General features: G+C 40.7%; 2 protein-coding genes across 8 annotated transcripts in view; one reads left to right on the top strand and one right to left on the bottom strand.

Moving 5' to 3' along the window:
• KCND3 (potassium voltage-gated channel subfamily D member 3) overlaps positions 1-4,052 on the top strand; it is a 138,701-nt gene extending 134,649 nt beyond the window's left edge. For all 7 annotated transcript variants that reach the window (XM_052814586.1, XM_052814588.1, XM_052814590.1 and 4 more), the window contains one exon: positions 1,548-4,052. In XM_052814586.1, the coding sequence (XP_052670546.1) occupies positions 1,548-1,752 (205 nt within the window). In that variant the 3' untranslated portion in view covers positions 1,753-4,052. The remainder of the gene's footprint in view (positions 1-1,547) is intronic.
• Positions 4,053-9,833: 5,781 nt separating this feature from the next.
• DDX20 (DEAD-box helicase 20) lies at positions 9,834-16,040 on the bottom strand. Its single transcript, XM_052814584.1, has 11 exons — positions 15,821-16,040; positions 15,642-15,736; positions 15,245-15,413; positions 14,824-14,938; positions 14,604-14,746; positions 14,089-14,227; positions 13,646-13,704; positions 12,857-12,939; positions 12,031-12,136; positions 11,853-11,954; positions 9,834-11,162 (listed from the first exon to the last, which is right to left on the bottom strand). Exons 1-11 carry the CDS (start codon positions 16,014-16,016, stop codon positions 10,060-10,062), a joined length of 2,310 nt encoding a protein of 769 aa, XP_052670544.1. The 5' UTR covers positions 16,017-16,040; the 3' UTR covers positions 9,834-10,059.
• Positions 16,041-17,225: the final 1,185 nt, after the last annotated feature.

Here is a 17,225-nt window from a genome sequence, read left to right as displayed (position 1 = left end):
GACAACTGGCTAATCACTGTCTGTCAGCAAAAGCCGTTAAGAGAGCTGTACACACTGACACGGTCCACCAGGGACACTCACTTCACTGATTTTCATTGTCTCAAAGTCTAAAGCACAACTGTAAGCATCAAGCAGCACTGGGAAACAAATAAGGAGGAATTTCACAATGGTATTTTAGTAGCTCTCACCTAAAAAAGCCATTAGTGACACAGATGAAGAAGCATCTCTTAACAGAAAATTTCAAAATTTTAATTTTATACATAACTGGCTGAAAAAAATAATTTCTTTACCACATCTTTCTTGCAAATATTAAATTACTTTCTAAATCCCCCTCAGCCCATTAAGCTTCTTGTGCACCAGGCTGTTTCTGAACTTACCGTTCTTCTCCCCACTCCTGTCAAAGGGATCTAGAAACTGAAACAAAGCTGCCTTTAGGGCAGCAAGTGATTACTTTGTGCCACAGTGAAGTCAGAAGGGCATTTCAGAGAATGAATTATGAATGACTAAGCACAAAACAAGTCTCTAGCTATTGCGGTTTCAAGATGACAATAGTTTAAACCAGCACCTGAAACAGTAATTCAGGGGAATGTCAACTATTCTGCCTATTTCAGCAGGTGCTAAATCAGATGCCAGTGATATTTTAAATGTCAACACTGTTCATTATTTCACTTGCTTACCAAACTGTGTAAGAATGGAGAGAGAAAAAAAGCTTTTAAGTTGTTTTTCATGTGGAATGCAACTAACTGGGTGTACTGGTTACCACTGGCAGAACCACCCAGTCCCTAAGACTGCCCCACTCTCAGCTTGTGACTGAGGCAACCAGGGAGCAGAATGGGTTCTGCTGTGTTCTTGGGATGCTTGAGCGATCAAGAAACATCCTCTTGGTGAGTCACTCTGAGATAACAACAGCAATAGCTTTCCAACTGGGAGCTTTACATTTTAAAAAGGACAGGCCTTGTGTTTAAAATGAACATGTTGGGCTGATAATAGCAGACTCCTGTAGCTGTGCAGATGCACAGAAATCAACCTATCATTTTCCCTCTGTAATTAATTATAGGATGCAATTGATGCAGATCTAATAAGAATGCTCCCAGCTGCCAGATCCTTGAAACTACTGCAGAGATGAAAGAACAGAAAAGATCAAGGGACAGTGAATTTGAAAGAGGCATTTGAAATGCAAGGAAGACAACATCTCTTTCTCAGAAAGAACTACCTGTGCTCTGAAAAGATGCAGTACACAGGACAGTATATTTAGATGTCCTCTTAATTAAACTAGAATTATGCAAGAATGAAATGGAAACATAGAATGACTTGCCCTGTGAAAAGCTGTATCCTAACCAGGGGGAATATTAAAAAAGCTTATTGTAATCTGGGTAGAAGTAAGTGATGCCTTGCAGGAACTGGGGGGAACATTTAAGTGGAGTCTTCTGAATATTTTGGTGCCCTTAGTTCGGAGGAATAAGATACTGATTAAGAACAACTACCATTCCCATCCTTTCTATTGTCTGGTTTTAAAAAAAAAGCCAAACACTAAATTTGTTTTCTAGTCGTTCCAGTCTCAACATGAAATCAGATGATGGGCTGAGACCGAACTGCAAAACTGCCCAGATAACGACAGCCATCATCAGCATCCCCACGCCACCGGCACTCACGCCAGAAGGTGAGAGTAGGCCTCCGCCCAGCAGCCCCGGCCACTCCACGAACATTTCCACCACCACCACAAGCAACATAGTCAAGGTCTCTGCCTTGTAAGACGTCTCATGCACAGAAGGAGGCTGGAAGACCAGTGCCCCTCTCCCTCCACACCTCCATGTTCCTTTCTTGCTGCAAATTGTGCCTGGATGGACCAACCCGACATTTCGTCATCGAATTAGCAATGAAGACCTAATGAGGCAGCTTTCTTCAGACTCGCATTCATGCTGTGGACTGAGGAAGGATTAGGAAAGGGAGGAAGAGGCTGGTTAAAGGAAAAACCTGCATGGAGAGCGTGTTGTGCCATGGTACAGGGCAAAAATCACCTGCAGAGGCTCGAGGGAAAGAATCATCATGGCAACAAGAGAGTCAATAAAGAAAACAGAAATATAACACTGTGTATCGCAGCACCTTTTTAAAGGTTTTTAATGGATAATATTTATTCATGAGGAAATGACTGAAAAGGTGAAAAACAATGGATTTTGTGAATTTTTTTTCTTCATGGAGCAGAACCTTTAAACCAACCAAAATTTCACATTTTTTTTCTTTTATAGGAAAAGATTTAGACAAAGAAGCCACCTGTCACAGAAATCTATTTCCATTCCTCTGTGTGTGTGCGTGCGAGTGTACAGCAGAACCACATCAGAGCCACACTGAATTACAAAGAGCAGAGCATGTGTCCATGATTGGGTGCACAGTAGAAAAATTCAAGCTTGTGTCAGCACATATACGTGCACACGCACACACACACACACAACTATTTCACCCTGGATGGCATTCTTTATTTAGACAATTTTGTATCCGCCTTTTAAGTCAATACAGTGCAATTGCAAACAGTGTGTTTGTCTGCTAATTATTGTCTGTGAAAACATATTTGTGGAAAAAAAAAAAAAGACAGGCTTTAGTAGAGTTTTAGTCCCACATGGGTATCTGCTTTCTATTTTTGTTATCACTTACTTGTAAGAGTGTGACTAGACTACCAGTTCTGTATTTTTAAAAAGGAAAAAAAAAAAAGTAGGATTCTTTTTTAATACTGTACACACAAATGGCAAAGAATGAGAAAGCACCGAACTCAACTGCATCAAGCGTTCATAAGTCTAACAGGTTTCTTGTAATGTATGCCCATGCTTTTTAATTTTTGTTTTCTATATATAAATTTCTTTGCTAGCACTGGACATACAACCCATTGTAAATAGTAGCCAAATAATGTCTGGATCTATACTTGATAATAATTAACCCGAGAGCCAAATATCTTGCATGGACAGGGAGGTATTTGGCTTTTTCACAGTCTTAGGGCTCCAGTTGTCTCATCAATGGCTTCTGGGTGGCACTGATTTTGGGGGCAGACTAGGTTAGCAATTTTAGTTCTCCAGTCCCAGCACAGGATCTACAGCATGCATCCACTTGAGAAACGGGAGCAGTACTGGAGTTTGGAAAGTGTGGTACAGACAGCATTTTCTTTTTGCAGTTCTACACTTAGTTTGGGAATTCGCGCACTTCTAGTCAACCAAAAACAGAAGTAGCACTGTGTGGTACTGCCAAGAAGCTAATACTTCTAACTAAGCTGTGGTCAGTCCTAGCACCTCTTTCTGAGAGCCTTCTAGGAATGATTTATTGTAAGGAAATACATGGTCCTGAAACATCACTGATTTTTCCCCCCTTAAGAAGAGTAACTTTTTTCTTCCATTCTGCCTTTCTCAAGTCCCCTTTTCATAACAGGTGTGATCCACGAAGGGCAGAGTGAGGAACATCATCCACCTTTTCACTTGTCATACACGGTTTGGCTAATTATTGTGGTCACGCACAAATGCCTCTTCAAGGCCCTATACCCACGAATGGTGATGCACCTAGCCCCCAACAGCTTGTAGATAATAAGGAAACATTTCAAGTGTCCTGTTTCTGAACAGTGATTTTACCAACATTAGAGTTAAAAGAACTACTCAAAGCATGTTTGAGGCTGCTTCAGCAAAGGGATGACTTTTTTTTAACATCTGTCATAATCTATCCTGATGTAATATTTATATACACATATACACGCATACACATATAAATAAATACAGACACATACATGTATAGATAGATAAATAGACCTACATGCTGACTTAAACATATGAGCTAGCAATCTGCTTTGTTAGCACTCCTAACCTATTAGTCTGTAGAGTGGACTCAGATGGCTGATGCATTAACTCAATACCCTCCTTAGAAACCTACAACATTCTAGGAATATTAGGGCTATGGCTAAGCCTTCAGTAGCTGCACCAGCTTATAGTCATTTATTCCAGTGCTGTAATACGTTACCCAAAACTATGTTTAGTCCTGTTTTAAATGATTAAAATGCTCTGCCTTTGCTGCTTCCTGTAGGAGGTTATACTGCAGTTAATCTTACCATTATTGAGTTTTTCTTGATGTTTTAATTTAATCTTTCCTTTGCTTTAATTTCATTATTTGTCATCATCTGCTCCCCATCTGAACATCCTCACCCTTGTAGATCAGAGGCCTTGCTCTCCACCACTTACCACCTTGCAACCTCATTTACACTGGCACAGAACGAGGGTTAAATGCTACCATGCTGACAGGGTACAGTGTTCCTTCCAATGCGCAGGAGTAAATGATTACAAAGAGTCAGGGACTCAACATGGATTCTCGGTGCTGCCTTTCTTATTCCTGATTTACTGTGGAGTGGTAAACAAGCCACTTCATCTCTCTGCACCCATTTCTTTATCTGTAAATAGCAATCATGGCAGCCCTTGTCTAAAGCACTACTGGTGCATTTAATTGCTATCAATCAAAATGCTTTTTGAAAAAAAAAAAAAAAAAAGAAAAAAATCAACATTTTTAAGGGGGCAGGGGGAGGGGGGCGGTGAAAAGTAAGGAGGAAAGCCAGTCCTTGGGGTTTCTGGCTGGCTGCTTGGGCTCAGATTGTCAAGGCAGCCATGGCCTTTGTTCTCTTCCACAGAAGAGGAATCACTGTTATCCTTGCTCAAAAATACACAGCTTGCCTCTTCTACCATTAACTTAGCAGGTGCTGCCCCATGCAGTCAGTATCTCAGCACAGACTTTCAGAGGATAAAGACAGACAAAATTAAGGAAGTCTGAGCCTAGAAGAACAGGGCTAAAAATATTTTTAATGGAGGCATTAGCTCCCTTTATACACTGATTTGAAGTAGACTGAGTAATGCTTCCGAAAGCACTTGAAAATATGCTAGTACAAAACCTCCCTGGATGGCCCAACACAGCTACATCCTCATTATGAGAGCACTGTGCATTCATTGAAACAGCAAAGACAAGAATCTATCGCCATCGTATCAGTGGTTGGTGGGGCATAACATAGCATCCTTCAAATGAAATGCAGGGAGGAAGGGAAAGCATTTGCACAGAAGAGCATGAGAATTGCACTACAGCCACTTATTTCTACAAGAAAGGGAGGCAATTAGCTTTATGAAACTGCAAGGCTCTCTATAATCTTTAAATAGCAACTTATAAACCATTGCTGAGATAAGGCCAAGTCACTCCTGAAAATTCCTAGGCCAGAACTTTAACTGAAGGATTTGGACCATTCTCTCCAGCAGTCCCCAGTACTGCCCTGTCTTACCAGCAACCCTCTCCCTTTCCCCAGAGCCATACACATACATTGATACGGATACAAAAACCAGCACATACCCCTGCAATCCTGGTCATTCCTGATGCATATGGAAGGGGGCTTCTTCAGGTGTGGGCTACCTCCGGGAAGAGAAGCATCCAGAAACATAGGTAGGTTCTAGTCCTGATACCTTTCTGAAAGGCAGGTGGTACAAAACAGCCTGATTAGCAAGACTGCTCAACAAAACATCAATAGTATGTTGGCAGTTCATTTCAAAAGCCTTCCCCCTCCCCCTAATTCCTTACAACTTTTTATAGTTTTAGAAAAGTTCATTAAAAAAAAGATAAAAATGGATTGTTTGTACAAAAAGCAAGTGGAAAGGGATTATTTTTTCAGTCTTTCATAAAGCAATATTAAAAATATCAAAGAAGCAACACCTTTTTCCAAGCATTTTGTTTCCCTTCCAAAGCCTTTTCTGAGGGAAAAATATTTTCACAGGTTTTCAGCATATTCTATTAATAGATTTACTCTCTTCTCACCTGGCATTGGGCTGCTAATAGAAGGAATCACACCCAATTGGCAAAGACTGATGAGAAATACCTTTCACATCTAGGCTTTGACTTCCATCTACTCTTTCTAAAATCCACCTTTTACTTTCATTTTCCTTAAAAATCTTAAGGACAGCCATAAAGAAGAGGCCACAGATAACACATCTTGGTACATAAAAATTAAAGAATTAAAAAATTTAATCCACCCTCTGCTAGCGCAAGATCCTTTGCTGCAATATATTGCATTGCTTTCTCTAGATTAGATTTAAAATTCTCCAAGGAAAGGACCCCCACTGCTTCCCTGGAGAGCTTATTCCAGGCTAATAGATCTCAATGTCAAGGACTTTTCCCCTGCTGTTCAGCCATAACTCTTTCCTTATTTTTTCCTCTCTTGCTGCCATTATACTCTCTCGCACCATGTTAAATTATTCTCCTTTCCACATGGTAAGTTAGCTGCCTACAAGCATAAGAGGAATATAAAATTTTCTACAGCAAATTCTTATCCCAGAGACTACTTTTGTCTGTCAAATAATTATCATTGTTAAAAGTGAACTGAGGAAAAGGTAAACTAAGTTACACACATGGCGTAACTTTAGCGTGGAATAAAGTTAGTAGGTAATTCAAAATATATCCTTCTTTACAGTTGGCCAGAAATACTAAATTTGAATCAATGCTACTCGTTAAACCTGAAACAGTTGATAATATACTTGTACTGCAAACCAGCATTTATCGTTCTAGTTTAGACAGCTTAAGGTGTACACATGAAAATCAGATTAATACCAGCTAAAGAAAGCAATGTTTCTTCAAATATTTTGCTTTTTTAAGTAAAGAGGTTGTAAACATGTTGTAACTTACATGTATTATAAAGCAAATTCAGTAAATTAAAAATCACATTTAATTTATGGGTTGCAACATCCCTTGGATCCTGTAATATTTTTTTTATGTCAGACTATGGCAGGGTTACAAAGTCAGCATTCATGGATGGCTGGCAAATATCAGCAAATTTGAACTGAAGACTTTATTCTGCTTTTGAAGTTCGGTGAATAATATAACTTTTCCACATAATTTACCAATCAAATATAGCTTAATTGATTTTTTTTTTTAAATAACTTCTTTTTCTCCAACACTTTAAGCAACCACACTAGATACATGACTTCAGAGCTCAAGTTTTTAGGCTTCACACTTAATGCTGCCATAAACACTCTTCATAATGGTTTTATTTTTCTAAAACTTCAAGAGCAAACAGAAGGCAGTATGCACATCGATTAGAGCTAGGAGACTTGGATCAGGAACCTATGTTCTACTCCTGATTGTCTTGATGAATCACTAAGTGACCTCGAAAAAGTCATTTCACCTCTCTTTGCCAATTATACAAGCTGTTTAGAATTAATACCTCCTCTTTCAATAAGTAAAGCTCAATTCATGAACACCTACAAAATACATACAGAATTCTGGAGAAAGCGTTACCAGAAGAATACTGCTACTTACATTCAGAATGCAAAAACTGTGCCAGAAAAACTTCAGGTGGAACAGTCAAAAGACCAGGTGACAAAGAGCTTGTGAAAATTCCTTCTTGAGTTTTGTTCTCAGTCAATAGTCTGTTACTTTGTGTGTATATGTGTGCACGTGTTTCTTTTGAGTTAAACTAGTGCTAGTCACAGAAGTCACACAGCTGTCTGGGTGAGAAGTTAACAACCATATTGAATGCTCTTCTCCATTCTGTTGCAACTATGACTAGGAGCTTCCACGGGCTCCTCGGACCAATGAAGTATCTTACAAAATGCGTGTGATGGTATATTTTTGATAAATCAGTAAGGCATTCCGATGCAATGGTGTTTTCTTTAGAAGTTTTATGTTATGAAAGGCTCTCAACCTTATTATTTTCTATTTTCGTACTATAAATGGGCTTTGCTTACAAACATCAGAGGACAGATATAAAATGTACTGTATACAACTGCAGGTAGCTTCGAGAACAACTTTCTAGAAGAACCAAGTTTCCTGTTGTCTTCTTTTGGAATTGTAGTGCATATGTTGAAACTTGTATATCATTTACAGTATTGAGTCTTGTGCCACTGCTGTACCTGATGTATCCAATCTGGATTAAACAGAGTATGTGCCACAAATACCAAGATGATGCTGTAGATTTCTTCTAAAAAAATTCTGGGAGGTTCTTCTGGAGAACTTTGGGTGTTGGCCTAAGCCACGCGAGTCACATTTAAATACTAGTAACTCTTACTTAAGCAACCATTAATGAAAACAGCAAGATGTCCGAGATGTTACAGGAGAGCAATAATGCAGATACCTAAGTGCATCTCCTACAGTATCCTCCTTTTGAACTTTAAGAGTTGCAACAAAACTCATCTTGGAAACAAAATCATATCATCTTGGCTTTTTCAAACCATGCAGACAAAATCTAGGCAAACCCCCTCCCTGGTGTAATTTGTGACACAAAGGGAGTAAGGCAGGGAAAAAAAGTACAGAAAGAAAAATACTCCTCCTAATTAGATATTTATTATATTTAAAAGAGCACATCTTAAGCATTTCTTTTAAAAGGCATTTTCATCTTGGCAATTCCGTTTAGGCCAAAGTCTCATGTTCTGTATTGCAAATAGGGTCAGCTTGTTTCGACCACAAAGCAAGTAGAGCTGATTTCATCTTAACCATATCAGAAAGTGTCAGTTGGAGGCATTATTTAAAATTTTCAAAATTCTTTAAGCAGAAATTAAAATTACTTAAGTGACCTCTAACACCCACCGAGTTAGGGCTGAAGAGAACAGCTTACAGACCACTACTCTCTCATGCAGGGAAGGCTGACACCCACTAGGGGCCACCATTGCCCCAGCAGCAGGAAAACCACAAATCAACCCAAGGCACAACAACGTCCTTGCTTGCCAATCTTGTGCTGTATTTCTATGCCACTCATGACCTAAATCAATCTTACAATTCTCCTGCACAGCGAAGAGTCTGAATTGCGTGGTATAAAGTTTAGGTCCACCACTGCACAAAAGGTCAGAAGTACTGCCAGGGACACCACAGGATTTGCACATGGAATTTTGCAAGAACGTTAGGAACGCTCAGGCAGCAAGTGATTCATGTAATTTGAGTGAAAACATACTGAATTTCTCAAAATGAAAGTTGCTGAAGGTGAGCAATCAAGTAACCTTGAAGACATCCATTTCACCAAATTAAAGAAACAGCCTTCCTTGGAAGTACAGTTCATAGTAGGTAAGAAGCAGTGCTTTTACTGAAGAAATTCCAGCCTTACTCTGCTCCAGAAAAAAAGAAGAAAAAAACCAACAGACTATCTGCTCTGGTGAATTCTGAGAAATCAAAGAAACCAGCTGAAGAAAACTGTCTCTATGATTCCAAACACACTAAAGCTAGAGGATGAAATTCAAAATTAGTGTGGAGTCAACCTAGGGTCAATACCCCAAGCCAGACAGTACTCTCATCTTTCCCTGCTTCAGGACAGCTACATATAAAGCAGTGCAACCCAAACAGGAAATACCAATTAATTTTAGTACTAATAGGTAATTTCATTTCTAATTAAAGCTTTCCTGTAAGTGTGGCAAGTCTGATATTGCTGCACCCAGAGGGACAGACCAATTATGATTGCTGCACATTTTCTACATAATTAAACCATCCTCTACTGAACAGCTTGCCATGCACCTAGCTATAGAAGTGTTATTTATACAATGTTAATTAACTGGATTTAAAATAGCAATACAGGCATGGAGATGCAGGTTTCAGTCTGCCACAACCGGTATATAATCAGTGCCTGGTGTTTAATAAGAGAATTACAGAAAATGGAATGATCTCCAACTATAAACAGACTATGTAGTCTTATGGTGAATTCATATTCACCCAAAAGTCACGTGGAAGACATAACTCAAGCAAATAAAACTGGGGTTGGTTTGTGTTTCCTCCTTACTGAGATTTCTGATGTGTAAGCAGCTGCCTTTTATCCTCCTTTGTTTACTTTAGATTGTAAAGATTGCAAGTGAACATCCAGCTGTCTTTCATTTCCTTTTATTAACAAATTGTTGTAACACCATCACTGGAACACATGTAAAACATTTACCTAGACACAGCTCACTTATAAAAAAGACAATGTTTTTCTTCAAACATAAACAACGTCTGTTTGTTAGTCAATGTACTTGTAGACCAGCAGTTATGTTTTCACAGATAATGTCCATTCAATGCACCAACCAGCCTGTCCCTAACAGCAGTGTCATTACATCAATCACCACTTTTCAGCAGTTCCTGAAGATAGACTGAGTTGACATGATAGGCGTTCATCCAATTAAATTGTCTGTAACTTTTCCTATAGTGAGGCACAGCAGCATAGTAGTTTTGCCATGCTTGGTAATAAGATTTCCAGTAGTTTCTGTAACTCGAAGCCTCATATGGAACACCATCATCCCAAGAGCTGCAGGAGCAGTCATCCTCAGTTTTTCTCGTGGAAGGAATAGGGAATTGATGGTAATGGCTTTTCTTTTGTTTAGCATTTTGTTTCACAACTTTCTTTTTCACTTGATTTTGCTTTGGGACTTGTGATAGTTCCTGAGGCTTCTCCGGTGTAGGACAGAAGCCTGCACGACCCTGACGCGTTGCGGGAACAGCATTCTTCTCCTGCGTCTCTGAAAATGCTTCAAAGCGTGAGTTATTTTCCCTACTATTGGAGGAAGCCCTGGAACTGTACGAACCATCACTGTCACCAGACACAATGCCATTTGCTACCGTCTCTGTGTTATGTTCCACCTCTTTCCACTCTACACCACCATTTCTGGGGAGCTCACATTGCTCTCCCGGGCCTGAGTAGCTTCGTAAAATTTCAACCTCTCTCTCCATCCCTTCTTTAATGAAATACTCATAGTCTTCAACAAACTCTGAGAAGCTCCAAGGATTGTTCGGTTGGTTTTTGAAAGAAGACAAGCATGGAATTCTGGGAAGATTTTTTTTTAAGGCCTCCTCATCTGGAGCCTGAGTGTTATGCTGTCCATCCATTCTGGAGACAGTTTTGACTTGATTCCTCTGTTCTGTGCAGCAACTGGAAGTTTGGGGGTTTCTACTACCTTTTTCTGTATTTGCAGAATTTGTGCTCTTTTTTATCTGCTTTTGCTTCAGAGCCTTATTTGGCCTTTCTACAGAAGAATTATCACCTGGAAGATTAGAAAGAGGCTGAGGTACCTCTGAAAAACTATTTTGGACAGGCTGTAGTACTGGTTCCTTTGGTCTAGGACACACAGTGTTAGAATTCACTGAAGCACCTGTATGTACAACAGGTTTCACTTCTACCTCCCCATCTTCAAACTGATCCATCATTCCAGGAGGTATAGGCTCTGCACAAAAGGGAAACAAGCAGGCACTCAATTAAGTGCATCCTTCCCTCTAGAACTCAAATGAGTACTGAAGTAAAGCTTTGCAAAATCGCAGATAAGAAGTTAAGACATATTAAGTTAGGGCTACAAACTGACCCCTTCCATTCTTGAAAGAGCTCAAATAGCCAGAACATTTTCTTCATGGAAGGCATCAAAAAGTTGATCAAGACAAAGAGCACTGCATTACTTGTCATGTATTTTTCATATCCTACTTAAGCAGATAAAAAAATTAGAACTTAAGCAAGAAGGCAAATACTACGTTTCTAGCAGAACAGTTTCTGGCAAAGCAAGGGTAGCAAATCTTCTGCTGTTTCAATTATTCCTTCCTTCTCCTACTGTAACTTACAGCCTGAGAAAGGCTTAATACTAGATTTCTGGAAATCCAAGTAGTTATGTAGCTGCTTAAGCAACAGCTGGATGCAGAGTTCCTCTCCCCATCCACAGGCATGCATTAAGTTCATTTTCTATTGCTTCACACAACTGCGGCAATTACACAAGTAGTCATCAGCACAGAGTATAAAAAACCTGTACCAAAATTAAGGCAACTTCAGCAGAGAAGATACATGTCAGTTCCCTGTGGACTTGTCTGAAGCTTTGAATAATAGAAAACAACCAATGAAAAAACAGTTGCATTCATAGGACAGAGCATACCTGGTAGAGGAAAAAGCTGAAGATTACACTTCTGAGCAATCTTCTTCATCATGTTTTCCTCCTCTCCACGGCAGCAGTATGTCACAGATAAACCTAAAGTTCCTGTGATACACAACAGAAAGTGTAATTACCTAACCAAAGCTAGTGCAACTCAAGAAATCTGCATGACTCTTTTTACCAAAGCGCCCAGCTCTGCCAATACGATGCATGTATGTTTCCCAGTCTACAGGTACATCCAGGTTGATAACCAGATTCACTTTTTCGGCATCAATTCCACGAGATGTCTTGAGAAAATGAGAAGGAAAGAAGGAGATAGATAACTGAACATGCTAAACAGATCTTTAAATAAATACAACACATTTGGGAGTAATTGCTCACATAGTAACTTTTAGTTGTTGCAATACACCATAAAGCACCTACAATTTTCCAGCCACTTTACAGTATTACATGTAGAACAGGCATATTGCATTAGGACCATGGAAACTAGGGATCATTTTTCTTATGCCTTCTATGTATCAAATACACGCAGGCATGTTTTTTTCCCCCAGCATCAAAAAAAAAAAATCCAACCTGACAGCATGCAGTAATCTTTTCATGACAGGACCTCAAACGATCAACTGAAAATACATCACCATGAAAAAGCTGAGAGTGCCTCAAACATAACCACTGCTCTATTTAGAGTTGTTTGCAATGTTACTATTGCAAGCATACTGTACTAGAGAAACAAACTATTCCTTCCCATAGCTCCTATCCAAAGGAAACAAGTCTACTCCTCTGAAATACCTATAAGCTTCTGCAAAGCAACAGATAAATTGAAAACTATTTTTGAACCAAATGAGGAATAGGACACAATTCTAAGTTTCACAGTGAAAATAAGTCACACACAGCATTCAAGTCACATGCTTTATCAGTATGCTTATGCTCTATTCAATTCCAAGTCAAATCTAATTCTCCGAAGTAACTGTATGTGCAATACTCATGTATGCTATAAAATACTAACTCACCAAGTCTGTGGAAATCAGAACTCTACAGTGAAATTGCTTTAATTTAGCCATAGCATCAAGTCGTTGATTTTGATTCATGCTGCCTAGAAAGACAAAAATCAGAAACAAATTACATTCTTCAGTTTTATGCCCTCAAATTCTGGAAAACACTGCTTTGTAAAACTGTAGACGATATCAGAGATGAGGCTGAGAGAAACTTCCTCAAACATCAGTTCCAAATGAGTAAACACGGAACAAACAAAACAAACTTGAAAATAAGGAAATTCATTACAAAAATAATTCTTTTGCTTGTTTTTAAAGAGAAACCAATTATGTAGATACTTAACCTCGTGAACAACGCTGACTTTAGACAAATTTTATTTAAACATATAAACCATGGAAAACACTGCTGAAGTAAAAATTCAAAGGAAGGTTTCTAATAAATATTAGGTACGAGCTATCAGCTTTTTACAGAGCAGCTAGAAATAAACAAGATTTAAATTCAACATCTGCATTCCAAACAAACACTGCTTCAACCTGCAAATGTCAGTTAGATTTCTCTTTACAGATAAGCCAATGCACTCATCTGGATATTCATAAAAACAACTCTCAAACGAATCTGAAAACAGGAAAGTTAATCAATATAAAACTTAATTAATATGTAAGTCTTAAAGACATAGGAAGATCCAAAAGCTATTCTTAGCTATTCCATCAGAGGCCACACAAACCAAGATTTAAGATCAATTTTCCTATTTTAGGTCACATTTACGCACAAATTCAACAGAATCAGAAAGTTTTGAATGGACTTACCTGAAATGCATTCAGCAGGAAAGCCTCTGGATGTTAGTATTTCAGCTAGATGTTGAGCCCTGACAAAATATGCACAATGAATATTGTAAATATAACCACAGACCTAACAACCCCTGTGCATTTCTTAACAACAGGCTATTCGTTACAGCCAAGGACTACATTCCAAATTGTCACTTTCATCTTTATGTCTAGAACAGTCACCTCACAGATGGAAATCTATCAGGCCTGACTGTACTCTAAACAATGTATAAGGTACCTTCATGCTAAACCACTCCTTTATTTTCAGTATTTCATACTGCATTCCTCTGGCTATATTTCTGATCTGAAACTTGCATGCTGCTTTAAGATCTTTATAGAAGGTCTACGCAAGTTTATTCATGAATTGACATTACAGCCACTGCTTTCAAACAATCTTTTTACAGATATTTTTTCAAATTTATTACCTGCTATGCAAATTTGAGAAGACTAAGGCTTGATTAAATGGAATTTTGCTGAACAACTCCTGCAGGTGCTGGGTTTTCTCCTCAAATGTTTTATGTGGAAGCGGATGGGAATTCACAATTTTATAATACTGCTTCAGCCCTGAGCATGAAACCAAAAAATACTATCAGATTAAGGGTTTCCATAAAAACATGAACAGTGCTATGTTGCTGTCAACATGTGTCACTGCAGCTAAAACAAAGACTAAATGTAAACAAGCACGCACATGCCAAATAAGAACCTACAGGACAGGCTTTTCTTAAAAGGCTGAAATATTTTTGGAACTGATAGGAGAAACAGTTACACTCATCACTGACATTTTAAATACATCAATACCAGAATCAAATACTTCGTAAGCTAATCAACTCACCTGTGGAGGGGAATTATGAAGCATCACAAATTTTAAAGGTGCGTGTTTTGGTTTTAGTATACCCTTTTCATCTGTTGATAACATCACCATAAACAAACTTCTACTTACCAACAAGACTCGGATCAGTAGGGTTCAACCTCACAAATGTTGGCTCTCTCATGTACCTGGTCAAAGCATTAGCTAATGATTCAGGATAAGTAGCTGAAACAGCAAGCATCTGTTTATTGGCTGGTAGTGAAGAGTAAATCCAACTGTGAGATAAAGAAATGGAAATTACTAACAAATATGTATCTAACCTACTGATGAATGCATGAGGTGTTTTTCTTACTTGATTTGTTCCTGAAAGCTGCCTTCTTCTAGAAGCTTGTCTGCCTCATCAAGAATGAAAAGCCGGATACTGGCTGTATTCAAGTAGTCCAACTCTATGAGCTGTTTTATTCGACCTACATATGAAAAAAAAAAAAAGCAAAAGGAACTTCAAAAATATTAATTGAAAGGTTCTAATGATAAGTTTTGCAATTTTTAAAAAAATTAATTTTATAAGCCTTCAAAAAAGGGCATATTGGGAATAATCTCTGACTAAAAATATTTTTCTGGTCTAAATGTCTTTGGCACTGGCCTTTGAGACTATCGCCTATCACTGAAAAAAAAAAAAAAAAAAAAAGAAAAGCCACCAACCCAGATTCCAAAAGCACCAGTAATTGTGAAGCATCATGCGGTATCTGGAGCACAGTGAAGCTCATCCATACCTGGGGAGCCAACCGCTATGTGGCACCTCTTTAGTCTGATTTTGTCCTGGTTCAAAGGAGTCCCTCCAATGAAGACGTGGCATTCCAAGCCTTCCATTTTTATTCCGATAGTTGTGATTACAGCATGAATCTGCACAGCAATCTCTCGCGTAGGAGCCAAGATCAGAATCTGTAAGGGCCGAGGATTAAATATGAAAGCTGCAGAACGGTTCCTAAGATTAAAGCCCAACGTCGAGTCGTGATGATTTCAAATACTGTGTCTCACAGGCGACAATGCCGTTTTCCCAAGAAAAAGAGCGATTCTCTCTCACAAAGTAAAGCCCCCCTCACCCCCCACCGCGTACCGGCAAAGGCGGGCCAGGACAGCGCGCAGCAGCAACCCGGGGCCGGGGCTCACCTGCGTGGCGGGGCTCTCCAGCAGCACCGCGTCCAGGGCGATGGTGGAGAACACGCAGGTTTTGCCAGTGCCGGACTTGGCCTGCACGATGAGATCTGGAAAGAGCCGCCACAGAGATCACCGGAGGCCCCAGGGTGCCCCCCTCTACCCACCGCCCCGCGCCGGGTCCGCCCGCTCACCCAGGCCGCAGCGCCCCAGCGGGATGGCCTTCAGCTGGACCGGCGACGGCCTGTGGAACCCAGCCGCCTCCAGCCCCGCCAGCACCGGCGCCGACAGCAGCAGCGACCCGAAGTCGGACGGGCCGCCGGGCACCAACACGTCGCGCGTACGGAACCGTCCCTCAGCCGCCGCCGGCGGGTCCGCGGGCGCCGCCATCTTACGGGGGGGTGGGCGGGAAGAAAGCGGCGGAGGGCGGCGCGCTCGCGAGACGTGCTTTGAGCCCGCGCCGCGCATGCGCACTGGGCGAATCCCCCCCCTTCTCCCTCAGCGCCCCGCTCCGCCAGGGGGCGCCGCGGCCGACGATTGGCTGGCGGGGGCGGCGGGAGGGGCAGGCGGGCTCCTCCGCCGTTTACTCCGGTTTTTTTATTTTTTTTCTACCGACATTAGCAATTATTTCCTGTTTGTGCCAATAACTGAGGCTGCGGCTCGCCGCTGTGTATCTCGATAGGCGCGTTTATCTACAGAGAAGCAATTAATGACGGTGTTTATGGAACAGCAGTCCTTTAGATGGAGAAAGACAAACCTTTGCAGCTAAAACAGCCTTTCTTACGCGCCTGGGTCGTGTGTCTTATGTGAAGAGCACGAAATTCAGACGCCCCTGGGTCATTTGTCTTATGAAGAGCACGAAATTCAGACGCCCCTGGGTCATTTGTCTTATGAAGAGCACGAAATTCAGACGCCCCTGGGTCATTTGTCTCAGGAAGAGCACAAAAGCTTAAATTTACAACCATCACAGCGACAAAACCTGTGAGTGGAAGTGGAAGGGCGGGAGCTGGCGGCCTTGCCACAAGCTCCACCAGCGAGAGCTTTACCCAGAGCAACAACCGGCACCGCGGAGCGAAGCTGGGCCCAAGGCATGGCGGAGGGTGGATGAGCCCAGGGCAGGGTGAAAGCAGGCAGCCGGCCATCAGCGGGAGGAGGGAACGGTCGGGGGGGAGGAATGAGTGGAGGGAAAGGGATTGTCCTGAGAGGAAAGGAAGGGACAGCAAAGAAATGATGGAGAAGGCTGCAAAAGAGGATGAGGAGGGCAAGAAGAGGATCGTGTTGGCATCAACAAGCTTGCTGGCAGTCGGTGCCCGAAGTATTGAGATCTCTGTTAGTTCAGAGAGAAAGCAGCCGCCACTAATCCCTCAGCCATCCTACTGTAACAGAGCAGTGGGGACGTTTTGTTCCGACCCCTCTAGTTTCAGCCTTCCTTCTACCATCCCGACCATAGAAATGAGTTTCTCATTAAGCGCTTGGTGTCTGGGATACAGCTGTGCTGCACACAGAAACAAGATTTAAAAGCCAGGGTACTACGAAAAATTAATAGTATAGCATTCACTTCAGCAAAGGCCAAATGTGTTAATCTGTTATATGTGCATT

Source organism: Harpia harpyja, chromosome 19, assembly GCF_026419915.1.
Source record: "Harpia harpyja isolate bHarHar1 chromosome 19, bHarHar1 primary haplotype, whole genome shotgun sequence".
In the NCBI taxonomy this organism is placed as follows: Eukaryota; Metazoa; Chordata; class Aves; order Accipitriformes; family Accipitridae; genus Harpia; species Harpia harpyja.
This window is presented reverse-complemented; position numbering and strand designations above follow the sequence as displayed.

Coding starts and splice junctions, on each gene's coding strand:
- DDX20 (XM_052814584.1), bottom strand. CDS start 16,016: ATGGCGGCGCCCGCGGACCCGCCGGCGGCGGCTGAGGGACGGTTCCGT. Junction 14,747..14,823: donor AGCTTTCAGGAACAAATCAA/GTAAGAAAAACA, acceptor TTTATCTCACAG/TTGGATTTACTCTTCACTAC. Junction 12,940..13,645: donor TCCTGCTGAATGCATTTCAG/GTAAGTCCATTC, acceptor TTGTCTTTCTAG/GCAGCATGAATCAAAATCAA.